Genomic DNA, 20,135 nt, shown 5'->3' with positions numbered 1-20,135 from the left:
GGAAGAGGAGGGAAAGCCACTGATACCAGGATATAAAAGGCTGACTTCAAGGTAAGACTGACTAGTGCAATTCATGTGCCAAAGCTCCCGCAAGTCAGGTTGACAAAGATTCCAGCTGAGACCACTTCCTAGTTTAGCTCTTTTCCTGCTTTGTCCACTTCCTTCCCTCTCCTTTTTCCTGATAGCAGCAACCCCCCAACCCCCTCAATAAATGAGATATAACTGTCAGACTCAGTAGAGATGCCAGGCCACAGGGAAATGGTTCTGAGGGGGAGATGCGGGGTTGAGAAGGAGGGTCATCTGTCAGGCAAGAGGAGCTGGAAGGTGAGCAGAACACATACCAGCTTTTCGCCTAGGGCCATACCGGGCTCTGGCCCCCAGCTTGACTATCTAAAGCTCTTGCCCTTAAAAGTGCTGTTCCCTGAAGCATTCATTGTCAAGCCTAAGGCTGGAGTGTCCAGGCTATAAGTGACTAGGAGCCACAGCATAGGCCTGGCATGGGGACCACGGGGTGGGGAAAGCCTGTCTCTCACAGCCGTTCCCTCTCTGTTCTTCCTGGCACTCTAAGCATTCATATAGCTACATGTCTGAGGTATTAGCACCGTCTCAGGAAGATAATCCACAACTGGGTCTGCTTTGCATCTGCTGATTTTCAGCCTTATTTTCCTCTCCTAATTCCAGCTTCTGCCCTTCAACTTCTCCTACTGAGGTTGGCAGGGGGTTGGGGGTGGAGGTACATCCTCACACCCCCTGAGAGCAGACATTGGCCTTTCCTCTTTTCTCACATTCTGGGGTGACTGGTCAATTACCAGGATACACTGCTGTTCTTGAAACCACTGGTTTAAATTCACTCGAGTCCCGCCAAATTCCCTTCATCTATTTGGTCACTGAGTTTCTGACACAGGAGACAGAAAATGTGAACTGAGGAATCTCTACGCATGTGGCTCTGAATGGCCTATGTTTTCCTTTTATCTGAGGCATCATATAGGTCAATCTTTTCATCTGGGTACAACCCTAGGACCTCAGGCTACCATCATTTCTCTGAGGTACTACAAGTGAGTTCTTTCCGGGTTCAGAGCTGTAATTTTGGCTTAATCACCTTTCTTGCCTGGTTCAGCACCTCCCCGAGGTCCTCTCATATGAGAATCATCCTTTCCACACCTGCCTATCTGGGTCATTCACCTGGAATTCACCAAGCAATAGGCCCTTCCCCAGGCTGCCCCAGGTAGACATCGCCACACACCTGCAGTGGAAGCTGCCACGTGGCACTCCGATCCCCCTGCAGAGCTGAAGCAGTTGATCCCCAAATGCCTTGTGTCTTTGCCTCCCCCTGATTCTCTCTCTGCTTACTGCCCTCAGCTAAAAACAAACAAACAAACACAAACACAAAAACAAAACAAAAAACCCCCTGCTTTATTCAAAATCATGCCCCCTGCCCAGGGGTTGCCCATGCTCAGCAAAAGGTGATGCAGGGGTCCGGAGTCCCAGATCGCCAGTCTCAATGTAAGTTGCACTATCAAGGGCTAAAACTCCTTGGGGGATCCACTGAGGGCTTTGTCACAACTACAGCGCAACCTAGCTTCTCCCTCTGCCCAGTCTTGCTTCCTTCACCTTTTCACAAATACTGTTTCTCCAAAACACACCCAAGCAATCCTCCTGTGTGTACATCTCTGAGGCACAAAGTCTGTCTGCGGGTACCTGAACTGTGCTATACACCATGCCCCCTTGGGTTTTCACAGGGCGCTGGGACCTGGAGGAGAGGTTGTGGGACAGGCTTACCCACGATCATGTGGTTGCAGACATCACAGAAAGTGGGCTTCTTAAAGATGTGTTCCTGAAAGGCGTGGGCCTTGCCGCTGCCCGGGTGCAGACCAGCCCTGGTGGGTGTGGACGTCAGGCTTCCGGGGGCAGGGAGCGGGCTGGAGTCCGGGCTGACCTCAGCCAGCAGGTCCGCGGGCATCTTCACATCACTGTTGGTTCGCTGGAAGAAGTTGTCAGCACTTTTGCTCCGCAGACTCTTGGTCTTGAAAGAAAGTGATCGTTTTAGTTTCTGGAGCTGCAATGCAATGACAGAACAGACTCTCTTACGATCAATCGTGCAGACAGACTCATGCTGTGTGGGTGAGGTCTGCTCCATGCATTGCTCGCTTCCCACTGACACCCTCAGCCCCCAGGAGGCTCGTACATGTCCCTGTGTGGGTGGGGTGATGTCAGTGGCTTGAGGGTATTCGGCAGCTGCTCACCCTACCCCCTGACAAGCCAGACTACAGAAAGAGGTTCCGTGTTGGCTTAGCTTCTGCCCCTGCTCCTCCTTCCTGCCTCCTTGAGGTCCCACCAACTGCTGTCAAAACATCCCACGACATTGAATTTCTGACACCAATGTCTATAATGCTGGGGCTTCTGCTGGGCTTTCTCTCTCATGGTTGCTTAACAGCCATTTGTCTCTACTATACACAGCAAAACAGTAGAAGACACAGTCAAACTCAGAATCAATCTGGCTAAACTATCCACAGAACGCAAACCAGAAACTCTCAAGCCTGCTTGGGTCTGAAGCATATGGATAAGGAACCTGCATATGTGTGTGCTGTGTGCTTCTGTGTGTGTGTGTGTGTGCGTGTGCGTGTGCGTGTGCATGTGCGTGTGTGTGTGTGTGTGAGTGTGCGTGTGCGTGTGCATGTGCGTGTGTGTGTGTGTGTGTGTGTGTGTGTGTGTTTGGAGAGGACACAGTGTGGAATTATCTGTTTGACTTTCTCTGCTCTTCCCCCTGCCCTGTCGTTTGGCCATTTGGCAAACTAGACCATTTCTCGTTAGCCTTCGGGACTCACACAGAGGCATCCAAATGGGTTTGGAAAAGTACCGACTTCCAGAAGTCTGAGTTTGGGCCAATCTGTACCCCCAATCCAGTCCTCGCATTGGAGCTAGAGGGATCTTTTTGAAACACAGATGTGAGCTTTTGAGGCTGTTTAAATTACTTCACAAAATTTTTTTTGTTCTTAAATTTAAAGAAAAGTTTACTGCCATGGGCTCCAAGGACTGGCAAATTCTGGATCCTGATAAGAGCGTGTACCACTGTACACCTTGCTCTGTCCACCCCAGGCACAGTGGCCTTTTAAAAGTCTCTAGTGTTCGTTATGCATTTTTATTACCATCCCTTAGTACATAGTTTTCCCTCTGCCCAGAGAAAAGAAATAAACCACTTAGTAGCTGCTTGACCTGCAATAGGTCACTTTGCCTTTAAGATCGTTCCTTTTGTAATTGCATATCATGGGCACTTGGCTTGTTGCCTGGAATAAATGTTTATGGCCTGAAACTGCAAGCAGGAAGGTGCTAAGCACACTATTTTAATAAAGGCCCGAATGGAGTGTGGTCAAACATCCCTACAGGACATATAAGGTGAGTTGATCCGGAGTTGCTAAGCCTAGCTACCTCCTTCCCCCGCAGCCCTCCCCACCCCCGCCCCCGCAACCACCGCCACCAACTTCTACCCAAGATCAGGAAGATATGGTGGTCTTTACTGCTGGGGGTAGACTGCGAAAATGCCACAATTCTCTACCCTTCCTCATCCCCATGCCCCTTTGCAATGTGACTTTGCGGCTCCTCCCATCAAAGGTGGAGCGTGTTTCCCCACTCCTTGAATCTGGATAATTTTGGCAATTTGACCAATAATATAAAGTGGTAGAAGCCACTTTAGGCCAGTTCCAAGCTCAGACATCAAGATGCCTTGCATGCTTCTGTCATGTCTCTTAGAAATGTGCCAAACTGCTATATGAACAAACCCAGCTTAGCCTAAAAGATGATGAGAGATGCATGGTCCAGTCACCTCCCATCACTCAAGTGAGACCCCAGAAGTAGAGCAACCTGCTTCCTTGTAGGGAATGAAGACATTTGCATGAGACCAGAAGAACTGTCCAGCTGAGTGCCACTCAAATTGTTAGCCCACAGAACCACCAACTAAAGAGGTGACTGGCCTTTTAACATTAAGTTGGGTATCTGTTGAGTGCACACAACACAGTGCTGTTCTCCTCACCCTCCTGGCATGTGGTGGGATTATACTTTGCTGCCCATTAGAAGTTGGCTGTGGCTGTGTGAAGCCAGCTCTCTACTTCAGGAAGCCACATAAGGTGAGGACCTTCAGGGCCCTCTAGAGAAGCCCTACTGCGGCCAGCAATGGGACATTACCAGCCAGCAAGGGCTAGCGAGAGAAGCAATAGCCTCCATAGATAGGTCAGAAACAGTGGGCCAGCCAAGATTCTTCTCTTATCTCTTTCCATCTGCCCTACAGCCCAAACCCACCAGAGGAGCTGGAGCTGTTGAAAGAGGAGGAGGAAGAGGTGCTCCTGAGTTATTTTGGAGTTGTTTGTTACCATACGATAATCCAGTGCATCCTGACTGACATAGGAGAATGGAGTCATGAGCCCCTGGAAACAGTATTTATTTTGAAGAGTACCCTCTGTCTCCAGCGAAGCTAAGTTAGAGGCAAGTATGAAACAGTCACTTTTTGAGACTTAGGCGAACACATCTTTTATACTTCAAGTTCTTCCCGTTATACACTGGCCTGGTGCTGGAGGAAGGGAGATTTAAATAGGAGGTGAGATTGAAGTTTTGTTTTAGACAGATTTAAATACAGTGTCCAGAAAGTTAAGGAATCTGCCAATATTTTGTCATGGGCTATGCGAACCCAGGGGAGGGAGGTTTATCCAAATGAATACCATTGTATAGAAAAATAAACTTATTTTCTGTCCCCCCCCCCCCACCATGGAGTTTAGGTGGTTCAATAAGCAGGCTACCCTGGTCTCAAAAATAGAACAATGACACCTACCCTGATCACAGCAGGGCACGTTTGTGAAGATTGCAGGGGATAATGGATGAGGGAGCTGAGAATTCCATGTGACACAAGCAGAGGGAGGACGATGGGGCGGAAGAGGGGAGGAAGGGGCGGGCATTGTGGAGCTGGCCTGAGTGCTTCACCAGGTGATCCTTCTTTATCTTCCCAATCATTCAGTGAAGACTTTGTTCTTTTCCCCCTGGAGACATGGAGGCTGAGAAAGGTTGAGAAACTTGTCCAACATCACTCACAGATTATGCGATTAAAGACCAAGGTTCGGAATTAAATCTGCCTTCCTCTAAACCTCACACTGGTTTGTTGGCAGAGGACGAATGAGGGCCTAGAGGAGAGCTACCATCGCACCCAGGCAGATGGACCTACTTCTGGCGGTCAGTGAGGGAAGGAAGGGTTGTGGAGTGGGAAAGCAAATCTGCTTTTGGGAGCTATTGCTTTTATTTTATATATCTCAAATTTCTTAAAAATTAGAAAAGTGCATCTTTCTTTCTCAAAGGGGACTGAGTATCACACATTGCTGTATGGCCTTCTGCTGCCAATGCAGGGGAAGTGATAAGGGAGATGCCCGCGTGCATGCAGTCTGGTCCCCCTCCTGTGCTCACGTGCTTCCTTCAAACCCTTCCATGGTGTACTATGTTCCCCAAAAGTTTAGTTCAATGCCAAGAAACCTTTCACATTTTTCTTGCCCTGAAGGATGTCGCTGGAAATTGTGTCAGAGACCTTTGGCACTTGCCTGCCTCTATAGCTGGAGAATTTGCCTTGGAAGCCAATGTGACATTTGTTATTCAAGTGGACAGTTTAAAAGAAATGCCTACAAGTTAAACAAGTCTGAGCAGTGAGCTCAAAGGAACATGCTTTCTCCAATTATCCCTAAAAGAGCAGAGGCCAAATGAGAACATACGAAATGCAGAAATAGAAGCAAACTCTGATAATAGCAGATGTCACAAAATGGTTAGCTTCCACACATCATTGCCATTCTACTTACAATAATAATGGTAAAAGAAACAGACAGTTTTGAGGACTTTACTACTTATAATAATAATGGTAAAAGAAACAGATCATTTTGAGGACTTGACTATGTGCTAGAAACTACTCTAAACACTTTACTTCATGTAATCATCCCAGCAACTCTACGAGTAAGGAATCATTCATTCATTCACTTATTAAAATAATTCTCTAATAAATACTTATTGGGCTACTCCTGTGAGGCAGACATAGCCCTTGGCTTTAGCGATACAGCAGTGAAAAGAGTAAAATCCTTTCCCTTAAGGTTTAACATCTAGTGGGTAGAAACCTAAAATAAATAATGTATAAAAGATGTATAATAATATAAATTTGGGTAGGGATAAGGGTTATGAAGGAAATTGAAGGCTTCTCTGACAGGTAACATTGGAGCAGAGATATGAAGGAAGTGAGGTTTTAACTACTTTAGAGAAGAGCATTCTGGGTAGTGGGGAAACCAAGGGCAAAGGCCCCTACAAGAGAACCGGGTGGATGTTTGTGAGGAGCACCAAGAAGTCAGTGTGTCTGGAGCAAGGAGAGAGAGTAGAGAGGTCAAGGGCCAGCTTCATATAGGACTTGCAGTCATGGCAAGGGTTTTGGAATTTATCCTAAGGGTGATGGCTTTGAGCAGGGATGTGGCAAGGGACTGACTCTCATTTTAAAAAGCTATTCTGGCTGCTGTGTGGAAAATAAGACTATAGGAGAGCGAGATGAAAGCAGGGAGACCAGTTGGGAGACTCTTGCAATTATCCTGGCGAGAAGTAGTTTTGGCTTAGCCTAATCTAGTAAGATATGGGGCATGGTTTGAAGGTAGAACCAACTGGGTTTGTTGAGGGATTGAATGTAGACTATGCGGGAGAGGGTAGTTGAGAATGATTTCAAGCCTTTTGGATTGAGCAACTAGGTGAATGGAGGGACTGTTTACTGAAAGGAAGAACAAGTTGGTGTAGGGTGTGGGTGGGGATCAGAGTTGAGTTTTGGGTAAGTTTAAAATGCTTGATTTGAATTCTAGTGTTGCTGCCAAGTAGGCAGTTGGATCTATGATTCTGGAATTCAGGGAACAGGTCCAAGTCGCAGTAATGCACTGGGGAGTTATGAGCATATAGATAGTACTTGAAGCCAAGAGACTAGATGAGATCACCACGTACTGAGTACAGACACTGATAAGAAGTGATCTAAGGACAGAGCCCTGGAGCATGCCAATATTTGGAGCTCAAGAAGATTAAGGACAAAGAAATCTGAGAAGGAGAGGCCAGTGAGGAAAAAGAAAGTTGAAGGAGAAGGAAGTTTTAGAGTCCAAGGGAAGAAATTATTCAAGAAAGAGAGAATAACCAGCAGCATCGGATGAAGCTTGAGTGTCTAATAATATGATAGGTAGGGGTTGGCCATTACATTCAGCAAAGGGAATGTCTTTGGGAGACCTTGACAGTAGCCTTAACAGGACCTGCACAGATTCAGTGAGGTGGCGAGGTGAAAACCTTACTCATAAGATTTCAAGGAAGAATGACTGGAGGGGACATGAGCAGAGGTAGAGCGTGGGCAGTTTTGCTACAAAGGGGATTAGGAAGAAGAGGCAGTCGCTGAATGGGGGTATAGCATCAGGAGAGGCTTTCTGTTTTGTATTATTTAAATGTGGAAGATTATTTCAGCATATTTTTAATCTGGTAACACAGAAGAGAAAGGAGGGAGCGATGTCCGCGAGTAGATGAGAAGGGGCGAGATGCAGTGCACTGGAGGAAGGGCTGACTTCAGATTGATAAGGTAGTTTATGGAAACAATTCTATCTCCTGAGTGAGTGGAAAGGGGAAACAGAGGGAGGGGGCGATGTAAGCTGGAAGAGAGAGAAGAGACAGAATAGCTGTTTCAGAAACTAGAGAGTGAATGGACCAGATCAATGCACAGTAGAAGGATGGGAGGGTGGCACAGAGGGGCCATTTCAGGAGATTACCTCATTTTACAGTTGAGGCAACTGAAACCCAAAGTTAAATGGCTAGGAAGTTTGCAGAATGAAGACCCACATGCAGGTCTCTAACGCTAAAGCCCCTTAAGCCAAATAGTCTTTCCTGAGAAGGTTTTCTACCCTGACTTCTCCTTAGTGAAATTCCTCTGCTTGGTGTGCTTTATCTTCCCAGTGCCAGCTGGAATTTTAGCAATAATCCATGTGGTTGCCATGTTGAGCAGCACTTCTATGGTAGTTAATTGGAGGAGAGCAGAAATCAGGCATCATTAGAGCAATGGAACACAGAGAATTAGAGCCTGAAGGTGACTGTAGTGGCATGCCTATCGATTTACCAGTTCATCCCACAGTGGCACATAAAGTTAATTAAGCAGCTTGTGCTTGATCATTTCAGCCAGGATCTAAAGGCTGCACTATGTGGGAAAGGGGAGGGGAGAGTTGGAGCAAATGAGTCTCCGCCCACACAAGCATACATCAGGAGGCACAGTCACCATGTCAGTTTAGTTTCCTGCCCGTTGACAGTTAACCACAAAGTTGCCTCTATGGACATTTCCTTTGCCGTTTAAGACCAAACTAATAATGCACTGGCTTTTGCTTTGGAATTAAAATGAGGTCATCAGAGAACATTCAGCAAGCAAATGTCTTCCCCTTGATGCCCATATGTGATCTACATCTTTGATTTTAGAATGAGCATGTTTTCCTTTTTTCACATTCCAGATTTTCTAAAATAGGGGTACGCCTCCAATTGAAATGCTCCTTCTTTTCTCTCCCCCGCCTCCTGAAAAGTTATTAAATCAATTGGTGACGAGGAAATAGATTATTTGTCATAATGTAATATAACAGTCCCCACAAATCGCCTGTAAAACCCAGCTCCCTTCACACTCCGTCGGCCATGCGGATTCACTTCATTTACTCTAAGTTCGGCGAATGCTGCGGTCTGTCAGAGCCCTTCCCGCCCTCATGCCTAATATTTTACCCATGGCTCCACACTCAGAGAGTGAAGATTGGGACCTCGAGAAATGTAATGCCTATGACAAGGGCTGACTTTCTCATCAATATCTTTACCCATCCACAGTCTGACATCCTTTAAGGCAAGTATAATACATTCCAGGTCTTGGTTTGATTTAGTCTGGGTGTCAACTTTGAGTCAGAAATTGTCTCCTTACGTCTACCCGGCTCTGTCACAACCAGCTGCAAAATCCAATTGTTAATGAAAATATGACCAAAGCAACAGTTAGTGAGTACTAACTGGAACGGCTATCTTTGTCTTTTGTGACGTTTTTATTTTAAAGAGTCTTGTACTCTTTATATAATTGTCTTTTACTATATCCCTCAATCTGGGCTTGTCTGATGTTTCTTCACAATTAGATTCAGGTTATACATTTTTCACACTGCAATATTGCAAAAGTGATGCTTCGATTTCAGGAGGTATATGATATTTATTTCTGACTTTGTATTTTATATTAATTTACTAGCCTCCCACACTAGAATGTAGCCTCCATGAGGGCAGAGAATTTTTACTGTTCTATTAACTTCTGTCTCTCAAAACCTCAAACAAAGCCTGGCATATGATAGGTGCTCAATAAATATTATGTGAATGAATTTAGGTGTGGCTAATTCTAAAAGTCAGGTACACTTAACCACCAGAAAAAATGCTCACTCCAGCATCCTCCAGAGAATTCCAGAAACCTTTTCCTATCCTATGTATTCTTGAGCAGTTACGGCATGCCAGGTGGCTTGAAGATGCCTTGAACAGAGAGGACGAGTCCTGTAGTGCCTCGTTGGGGGCTCTCAGGTGCATATTTTCAAGGCTGGCCCAGAGAAAATGTTGCAGCAGGCAACTTAAGGCTGTGCAGATCAGGGACCTGCGACATTGCTGGTTGGAGGAGGATCTGTGAAGTGTGCAGGTAAGAAGTCATGCCAGATGATGTTCACTGGGATGTGGAGGAAGGCTGAGGTGTTTCACAGGCTCACAGATGTCTCAACACAGTCATGTTAGCCCTTGGAACATTGTTCAGGTTCTGCTCTGCTCATCACCTGTCCAGAGTGGGACATGACTGAGGCCTCCAGAGCTCTCTTTGTAAAATTTCCTCTTGACTCAGAAGCAGGAGAGTAAGTGCGGAAGGTGGAGAGGAAAAGCAAGATGGAGGCTGACTGAAAGAATGGGCCCACAGGTCATTTTCCCAATGTAGGTTCTCAACCCAAGGGTAAGGCCTGAGCTGGGGTGTTTTTAGATGGAGTCATGAAGGAGGTTGGTGGCAAGGATGAGGGGAATTACAACAGTATGTTAATTGTCAGACTAACATTTTTCTTTAGATGGACTTAACTTTGAATACCTGAAAATGAGACTCTCATGGCCAACAATGAAAGCTATGACATATATTCAAATGTTGCCAAGAGGCAATGAACAAAATTCTAACCAACCATGTTAGAAGAGTGTGAGAGGAGAAAAATAAGGCTGATAGCCGAGGGCACCGCAATGTGTTCAGGCCCTTAATAAACTGGTTTCCTTATCTCTATTTAAGAATTGTTTTCCTATGCACTAGATAATTACTGGCAGGAGCGGAACTTGAACATAAACTTCTGAGTCCACATCTGGAAACCTTTCCATAGCCTGGTTCTAATATTCTGTATTATACTAACTTGATATAATATTTAAGTCTTGAAAAGAGTGGCTAATAAAGTCAATTTATATGCTGAGTCCTTTGTGTATCTCCTACCCTGTGTACGATCCTTGACTTTTCATTTTTAAACCACTGCAGAACACCTCTAAAGCCTAGATTTACAGGAACCTGGTAAATCGTTTTTGATTGAACAGCTTGCGGCTCTAAAGGCAGCTTGGAGAATCAGAGTGGCAAGTAGAATCCTAACTCTGGAGCCTCATCCGGCATTTTTCTGGTTTTAATAATCTATCTAGCTAAAGATGAGATAAAGGAAGTTTTCTTTGTCAAATAAACAACAAATACGTTGCTCCTCCTGAATAATTAATAATAATAATAATAATAATAATAATAATAAACCAGAGGTAGATTACACAAAATTAGGGGAAAATTTACAGAGTTTAAATATTAGTTATTGGGTTTTGGAGAGTTATTCTGACTTTTTCAAGTCAGTTGGCTCTGAATTGCTTATCTATGAAAGAGCAACCTAGTGATAAACTGTGACCTACTTCTATTGTTTCCAACTTTTTATTTTAGAATAATTTAAATCATACGGAAAAATTATATAAAATAGTAGAGTCCCCACATACCTTCCACCTATTTTTCCCTAATGGTAACATCTTACATAACCATAATAAATTGTTTGCAACCAGGAAATTAACACTGATATAAGACTATTAACTAATCTATAGACATTGTTAGAATTGCTCATTGTCTCACAATATCTTTTTTTCTGGTCCAGGATCCAATCCAGGATTCCATATAGCATTTAGTCATATTTTCTTAGTCTAAGCAATCTAGAGCAGGTCCTCATTCTTTCTTTATCTTTCATAACCTTGACACTTTTGAAGACTGCTAGGCAATATTTTATAGAATGTTCTTTAATTTGGGTTTGTCTGATGTTTTTGCATTACTAAATTAAGGCTACATATTTCTGTAAGAATTGAACAAAGCAATGCATTCTTCTCAGTACAGTATATTAAGAAGTATCTGATGTCAACATGTCTCATTAATGAGATACTAACTTTGGCCAATGGGTTAAGGTGGTATTTGCCAGGTAGAGCCACTGTCTAATTATTAGTTTGCTCTTTGTAATCAATGAGTTTCATGTAGGGGAAATACTTTAAGTCTATGCAAATATCCTGTTTTTTGTTCAACATTTGCCCACTAATTTCAACATCCATTAATGATTCTTGGCTGCAAAATGTATTACCTGGTGTTTGCCTAATGGTAATGTTTTATTCTCATCAGTCTTCCTATATTAATTTGTTTATTTTCCTTTTGTTTCTCTTGCTATTGGAGTCAAATCCACAACATCTCTAAGAACAATATTCGGAAGCTTGGAATCTATGATTTCTTCTATGTATTTGATGGTTTCAGGCATTACAGTAAAGGATTTAATCAAATTTGAGTTAGTTTTTGTGTATGGTGTAAGTTTTATTCTTTTTTGCAGGTAGCTGTTTAGTTTTCCCCACACCATTTATTGAAGAAACTTTCATTTCTCCATTGTATGTTTTTGGCAACTTTGTCCAAATTAGTTGTTCACATGTGTGTGGGCTCTCAGTTCTGTTCCACTGGTCTACGTGCCAGTGTTTTTTTTGCCAGTACCAGAATGTTTTGTTTACTCTAGCTTTTGTTTACTCCAGCTTCATAGTATAGTTTGTAACTTGGGAGTATAATACCTCTGGAGACAAACAAAAATATAAATAAAGAAGGTGAAAGACATGTACACCGGAAACTACAAGACATTGTTGAAAGAAATTGAAGAAGGCACAAAGAAATGTAAAGATATTCTGGGCTCATGGATTGAAAAACCTAACATTGTTAAAATGCCCATATCAACTAAAGCAATCTAAAGATTCAGTGCAATCCCTATTAAAATCCCAATGGCATTTTTTCACAGAAATGGAACAAAATATCCTAAAACTTATATGAAACCATATAGCCAAAACAATCCTGAGGAAAAAAAAAACAAAGCCAGAGGTATTTTTCTATATTTATTAGTTAGTATTCCACTGTAGAATTCTCTATTCATTCATTCATTCATTCATTCATTCATACATTCATTCAGGTATTCATTTCTGTAAGTATGGACTAATAGATATTTGCTTTATTCTATGAGTTACAAGTTACTATTTCATTATTTATTCTGTTGCTTAAATTATCACAAGCTCCTTTAGATTGGTATCTGTCTCTTTTGACACCTCCAATTATTTTTTTAACACTTTGTTAGTTTCTAACACTACAGGATTCTTCAGGCTTATCTTATATTTTCCTTGGATCAGTCTTGCAGCCAACCATCTCTCTAGGCAGCCCTGGTTAGTTTTTTTTTTTTTTTTTTTTTTTACAAACTGATATCTGAATGCCTAGATGTACTTATTGCTACTGGGTTGTCATTGATATCAGGCTCTCTCACTAGACAGAACTAGAAGATATATGAATAAGTGCTTATACACATATCCATATTTATTTTTATACCTATTTAGGTACAACTATTAAAAACCATGAGTTTATACGTACTCCCTTACTTATTGAAACATGTTTCATTGTTCCCAAGTTGGTTGGATGTGAAGGTAGGGTCCTTTAAACTACATCAGAGGAGGAGGGGACAGAAATTAGTTGGATATAAATAAAAAGAACAAAAATAGAGAAATTGGAAATAATTTGAGGAGCAGAGAAGCTACTTAAGAGAGGTATTATGCAGGACCTTAATAAATGTTGTGTAAATTAAGTGGGTAGGAGAACCTTTTCATGCCAACAAATATTTATTGACTACCTGCTATTTGTTATCCATTCCGCTAGGGATGAGGAGGGTGACAACATGCCCCTCGTCCTCAGGTTTCCATTTCACTTTGGAGAAACATGGACAGACCAGTGATATGAGTTTAATGGCACTAAACAGTCTGGTGAGCCAAAGGGAAAAAGAAAAAAAGAAAATGAATAAAGCAAAATACTGGGTAGCAAGGCTATTGTAGGAGGATTTGAGGTAGATAGATGAGTAAAAGAAGGAAAATGAGGAACAGAGCAGAAAGGGAGCTTTAAGTCCGAGGCGTAAGAGGGTAGACTGAGACTCAAAAGGAAAGGAGCTTGAAAAATGTGTCAATAAGCCTGGACACTATCTACAGCAATAGATAATTGCTGAAGAGTATTAAGCAAGGAAGAACTTATTTATATTTATGTATTTACATTTTGCAATATTAATAATGATATGTTCATATGGTAAAAAAAAAAGTTATACAATAAAAAAAAGAAACTTACTGAAAAGTAAGCTTTCTTCTAACATCAGACCCCTAGTTCAACTCAGAGTTAAACCTCTAGTAGTAATTCCTTCTTCCAAAAATGCTCTGGGCATATACCTGCACATAAGTGTATAGATGCCCTTTTTAAAAACACAAAGGTGAATACATTGTGCACATTTTTCTGTATCTTGCTTTTCCATTTCACAATGTATATTGGGACCTTTCTATTATACATATCTAACAGAAGGGAAGATTAAACACATTTTTTAATTGCAGTCTAATATTCCATTGACTAGAGGTACCAGATTAATTAATTGTTCCTCTTTTGATGGACATCTGGTTGTTTCTAGTATTTTCTTGAGGCAGAGGCCTGCAGTTGTTAACCAAAATCCATTTCCACTTTCATGCTGGGTATATGGTTAGATTACATTTCCCGAAGCTTTTGGTGCATAAATGTAGACATGGGGCTGCATTCTTGCTAATGGAATATAATGAAATGAAATCTATCGCTTCTGAAACTAGGCCTAAGGCTGTGTGCATGATTGCTCTATCCTCCCTTCCCCTTCATCTTAGCTGCAATGGATGTGGTGTTGATCTTGCTTCAACCATGGGTATTATGACAATGCCCTAGGGGATGGCAGAGCAATATCTTAGAGGGAAATGGGTCTTTGAATGACCACAAGGAGCACAGCTGCTCTGCTGTACTAATCTAAGCAGTTTACCTTGAAACCTATGTGAGAGAGAAATATATTTCTATATTTTTTGAGCCACTGAATATTCGTTGGGTTTCTTTTTTTTACAGAAGCATAACCTTACCCTTACTAATATATTTTCTATTACAAGCGATACTATAATAAATACTTTGTACATGCATCTTTGCATACACATGAAAAGATATCGAAGAGCTATAGGGCTGTATGTGAATATGCTTGGCCAAATACGTATTTGTAAATTCACAGTCCCATTGGTTTGTATAAGAGAATGTCTCTTTCTCCACACATTGGACAATATTTGTTATAATTGATTTTAGGTAATAGGTAAAAAAAAAAATAGTATATCAACTCTAAAAACTTTCAATTTCTTAAATATCTGTAGGGCCAAATGTATTTTTATATGTTTATATGCCAATTTATGTGATTTATATGGGCAGAAACTAAATGCTCAAAACTTAATAAGTTTTTCTAGTTGGTTATAACTGTGAATGACTAGAGCAGGGACATTATTCAAATATGAGAGAGTTCCTGGACTAAATGAGGAAAGAAAACCCAATCCATCCATGAAGAGATCACCACGTGTCAGGTCAGCCTAGTGGAAAGAGACATCTCTTTTCCTGCCAGCATACTAAAGTATCTTGTCAGAACCGTAAGGTGTCAAAAGTGAAGAAGGACATCCAAGCATTCAGGTAGGAAAATGGGTCATCCATGAAGAAAGAAACCTTAGACTTACTTCAAATTTATGTTCTATAATGTGAAACCATGTAAAATAAACTTATGACCCAAGTATCCTTAACCTAGACAAATTACCATTCATGAGCAGAGAAAACAGAAGACTGGAAAATATGGAAAATATAAAGCATACAAGGACTCTGCTTGAAATAATTTAAACACGGTTAAGTTAAAATGACTGGTATGGTATAAACAGTTCACAAAGAAAATTCACCTGTTATAAATACCTGATGAAACAGATGGCACATAATTTCGAAGTGTTTTAACAGTAATAAAAATACCATGACTTGTAGTTATCAAAACCCAAGCAGCGGTGGGTGAGTGGGTGGGAGAAATGGAGGACAAATCAGATTGTGCTAATTTCCTCCTTTTATACTGAGGAACAGTAACAAAGACAGCAAAAGTAATGGTTTTAGTTACAGCTGACATTTGAGTCCTTTGCTATGTGTCATATACTGTTTGGAGAACTTTAGATATAACATCTCTTTTAATCCTCTGATCCACCCTATTAGATAGGTCCTATTTTTATTATCCTCATTTAAGATACAGGAGAAGACTGATGCGCTATTCCATTCTCAATACTAATATTTAGAAGCATCTAGTTGCATAAGTGTTAGAAAAAATTTTAAAGTAGCTATTAGTGTATTTAAAAATTTTTTTCAACTTATTAGAAAAAAGTTCAGATGGCACAGAATAGTTAAAAAAAGAAAAGAAAAGAGCAACCAGCATGAAAACCTCCAGAAACAGAAAATAAAATGACAGAGATAAAATCAAATACATGACAGTAAATGTTAATGATTATATTCCTCATCAAATAAATTTAAAGTGTAGTTTAGAAGATTACCACTAAACCCAAAATAACTCCTAAAGATTAAATAAGAGAATGAGCAAAGAGGATGACAAATGCTGGCAGAGAAGAAGGCTTGGCCATATTAATATTGTAAAGAGTAGAATTTAACTTAAAAGAAGTTAGCGGGGCAGAGTAGGAAGTTAGTCATTATGATACAATCCATAATGAAGTTTAAACAATTGTGAGCAGTTATGCACCAAATAACGGGGCATTAAGAATACATAATATAAAACTTTTAAACTGAAAAATGAAATAGAAATAAATGAATCAGTAATAAAATACTTTAACTGATATCCTTCGATCCATGATAAATCTAACATTGTAAAAGAAAGTATAAAATATCTGAACAGTTGAATTTATAATGAATATTTAACCAAGAGTATTAAGCTCTTTACACTTCAGTAAATACGTTTTCTTTTCAAGGGCCTATGAAACACCCACTCAATATTACTTCATAAGCAACCAGCAGGGAATCCTCAATGAATTCCTCAAAACGGATGATTAGAAAGGCCATATATGATGAGCACAGAGCTGCAGAACAACAATTTTATAACCAAAAGGTAAGAAACATAAAAATATCAAACCAACTGGAAATGAACCATCGCCTTCTTATTAGCTTGCACGTGCACACACACACAAGCTTTTGTTTTAGAGTACTCAGAAAATAATAATGAGAATAACAATCATAAAAATTTAAGCGATATAATCACAGTTGTATTCAGGAGTGATTCCAAAGCTATAAAGTCTTTCATTGTTACAAATGAAAGAATGGAAATTGGTGAACTAAGAATGTAACTAAAAAAATTAATTAGAAAAAGAACAACAAAACAAATTCAAGGAAACCAGGAGACAGTGATTAATAGAGAAAAAGAGATATTAAAGAAAATTACAGGATAGATAAATTCAAGAACTAGTTTACTGAAAATATTAAAATAGAAAAACTTCAATAAGAGGAAAAGAAAATCTCTCTACTAGATATACAAAATTTAGAATGAGAAAGGAGGTATAATCACAAATATAAGTGATTTGAGATCCTTTACTAACATACTTGAAAATTTGGTTTAAAGGGATAACTTTCTAAGAAAATATAAATTGCTAGGATTAATTTAGAAATGGTCAAAGAGCTGATTAGCTCAATTACTATAGAAAATGAGAAATTATTTCTAAATAATTACCTGCAAAAAGGTGGCTAGGCCCAATATTTTATGGGCAAATTCTCTCCTAAATTTAAGTAACACATAAATTCTATACCTTATGAGCTATTACATAGCATAGATACAAAACCTCAATTTTGTTTGGATAGCACTGTGTCCAGCTTTCCTTAAAGCTGAATATGACTATATGACACAGTTCTGGTCAATGAAATTGTGCATCCAAAGTAGCTATCTCCAGAGAGCTGAATTCTTGATAAAAGAGGGAAACCTAGCTGGCCCTCTCTTTCCCTTTTTCCTTCTTATCTTGAACATAGACACAATGTCCAAAGCTACAGCAGCCTCTTGCCATTTCAAGACAACAAACAAGAGGACATAAGCCAACAGGTCAAGGAGGCAGAGAAGAAAGAACCTGATGGCTTTGCTGAATAGCCAAGCCAAGGCCAGCAACTTCCTACCTCTAGACCTCTTGCCATGTGAGAACACCAAATCCATTCTTGTTTGTTACCGTAACTTGGATTTTTGGTCACTTTTAGCCAAAATTATTTTTAACTTTTACAGCTGATATCTTTAATTGGTAGAGCATATATATGCTGCACTCCCATATGTATATGCAGATGTTTTACAAAGCCAAAATGTTACTGCAAAAATTTGAAATAGGAGGAGACCGAGACTCAGGGAGGCTGTTTGCCCACGGTCATGCCAATAGTAAGTGGTGAAGTTGGTAGTCAAATCCAGGTCCGTCAAGATTCCAAAATCCATGTTTGTGCCCCACCCATGCTGCCACATCACAGGGTGTGTGTGCTGGCTCCCGTCTCATCCTTTGGCTTAATGGAGGTATGGGGCCTCTGATTGCTGCCCTTCAGATACCTCACTCTAGTGGACTGCTCTTTCCTGGGCTTAGCTGTCATGGTCTCCCTTCCTGTAACAGGGGTACAACTTGGTTGGCAAAATATTGCCTGTCTTTCTTGGATACTTCTTAAAAGCTCCTTTAGAACAACCTCTACCAGCACACTTTGGTCCTGATCATTCGCTAAACCTGAGATGGAAATTTGTTCTGTGCGTCTGAGGAACTCTGAGGAGTATGGCTATTCAATGATGGGAGCAGACTGGGAGCAGACTGAGGAGGAGGAGGAATTGAAGGATCCAATGTTATACCTGCAGAGGCTGGATGCTTTAGGACCTCAGGGGCCTTGGTAATGACTTTGGGTTCATTTTCAGTGTGCTATAAGTCATTGTCTGACTTTGAGCGGTCTGTATATTAACAAAGGATTGAACTGGCTTATGCGTGCACTAGCATTCTATAGACAGATGCTGGCTCGAGCCATGGCAGTGAAAATAGTAAGAAGTGGTATGTTTTAGACATATTTCATAGTAGACTCAACAAGATTTCTTAGCGGGTTACATGTGGGGTTTGAGGAAAAGAGAGTAACCAAGGATGAGTCTAGGGTTTTGACCTGAGCAGTTGCCATTGGAGAAGCAACAATTTACTGAGATAATGAACAGTGGGAAGAAGCATGTGTGATGAGGGGAGCGGATGAATATCGAGTACTTGTTTTTGACAGGTTAATTTAGAGATGATTCTTCGATATCCTTGTGAAGACGTGGTGTAAATAGAGTTCAAATCTTCTAAGTGTATGGTCCCAAATACCACACCGTACTGTTTTTATAAGCCAGAGTTCAGATGGCAAGACACTGGAGTGAATCATATGAATTATGAGATATGTTTGAAGATGAAGACAAAGATTATTCAGGAATTACAAACAAAACACCCTGAGTTTTTGCTGTTCAATCTCAATTTGCTGCTGAACCCATCAATATGTATTCAAGAAGATGGGTTCATTTATTTGTTTGATTAATTATCTCAGCCCGAAATATGTACTGATTCTATTTTAATGCAGACAATAGAGAGAACTGCTCTCCTTAAAGATTTTTTCCAAAACAAACAAATGAAGAAATACAAACATACACATAAACATGGTTGTTATGTGGCATGGTAATGTAATCAGTGGCAAAGGACTCTGGGGATCTGATTGCCCAAAATGGTTAAGGTGCCTGGGTCTGAATCCTGGTTTTGATTTCTAATAGCTCTATTAACCTCTTCATGAAAGGAAAATATAGGTTGTTGAGATAATTCAAAGAGAAAATCCCCATAAAGCTCTTAGCACAGAGTCTGGGACATAGTTTCAACCCATAAATATTAGCTGGTATTTATTAAATTCACAGAAGCATGCAATACAGACACACATAACCCATTGACCATGTACCTTCCCACCCATGTGCTCATAAGCGCAGTAGTAAATCTACATGTGTGGCATATACATGCATATGTTATATAGAAAATGCCTTAATTTTTTCAGTTCCTCATTGCCTGTCTTGCCTGCCTTTGACTTGATAACATTCCCTCCTTAACACTTTTCAAGAATGGAAAGATTATTTTCTTTTTCTTCCAAGAGCTGGCTGTTACTACCAATGCCTGCCATGGCTCACGGCTGGCTGTCCTCCTGAATGAATGACAAATACCCTCAGTAAATCACATTCTCTAAAAATAGACCACCCCAGATGATCTTGAACTTCAATTCTCATTTTCATACACCTTGGAAAGGAAAGAAAAATTCTATTATTTTTAGGGACTTACTGCTAATCTATCCCAAGCAATTCAACTTGATGAAAATGAACAAATCTCTTCTCTGGTTTTGCAAAATGCCCTACTTTTGCCTCATCTGTTTATTGGATTTATATAAAATAGAAATGTAAGGGTGACAGATTTCTCCCGATTCTGCCAGTTGAATGTTCATTCAGTTTGGTTTTATTGAGCCTTTTACCTGGAATATTTCATGTTGATAATTTAATGCATGATTTGCCTTCCCTATTTCTTCCTCTAGATGCCTGTCAATGAACTGAGTGGGTACAAAATACTTTTCAAGTCATAGTCACTGTGTAGAAGCAGGTGAATTGTTCTCAGCACTATAACCCAACTGAACTTTTGAT

The 20,135-nt window shown here is 40.6% G+C and overlaps 1 protein-coding gene across 1 annotated transcript in view; it reads right to left on the bottom strand.

Moving 5' to 3' along the window:
- The window catches only part of STAC (SH3 and cysteine rich domain), a 120,004-nt gene that overhangs the window by 74,647 nt on the left and 25,222 nt on the right, over nucleotides 1-20,135 (bottom strand). Inside the window, exon 2 of the mRNA XM_016124023.2 lies at nucleotides 1,780-2,056. Coding sequence (XP_015979509.2) covers nucleotides 1,780-2,056 — 277 coding nt within the window. The remainder of the gene's footprint in view (nucleotides 1-1,779; nucleotides 2,057-20,135) is intronic.

This window comes from Rousettus aegyptiacus, unplaced genomic scaffold (assembly GCF_014176215.1).
Source record: "Rousettus aegyptiacus isolate mRouAeg1 unplaced genomic scaffold, mRouAeg1.p scaffold_m13_p_4, whole genome shotgun sequence".
Taxonomy (NCBI): Eukaryota; Metazoa; Chordata; class Mammalia; order Chiroptera; family Pteropodidae; genus Rousettus; species Rousettus aegyptiacus.
Note: the sequence above shows the minus strand (reverse complement) of the source record. Positions and strands in the feature narration are given on the sequence as shown.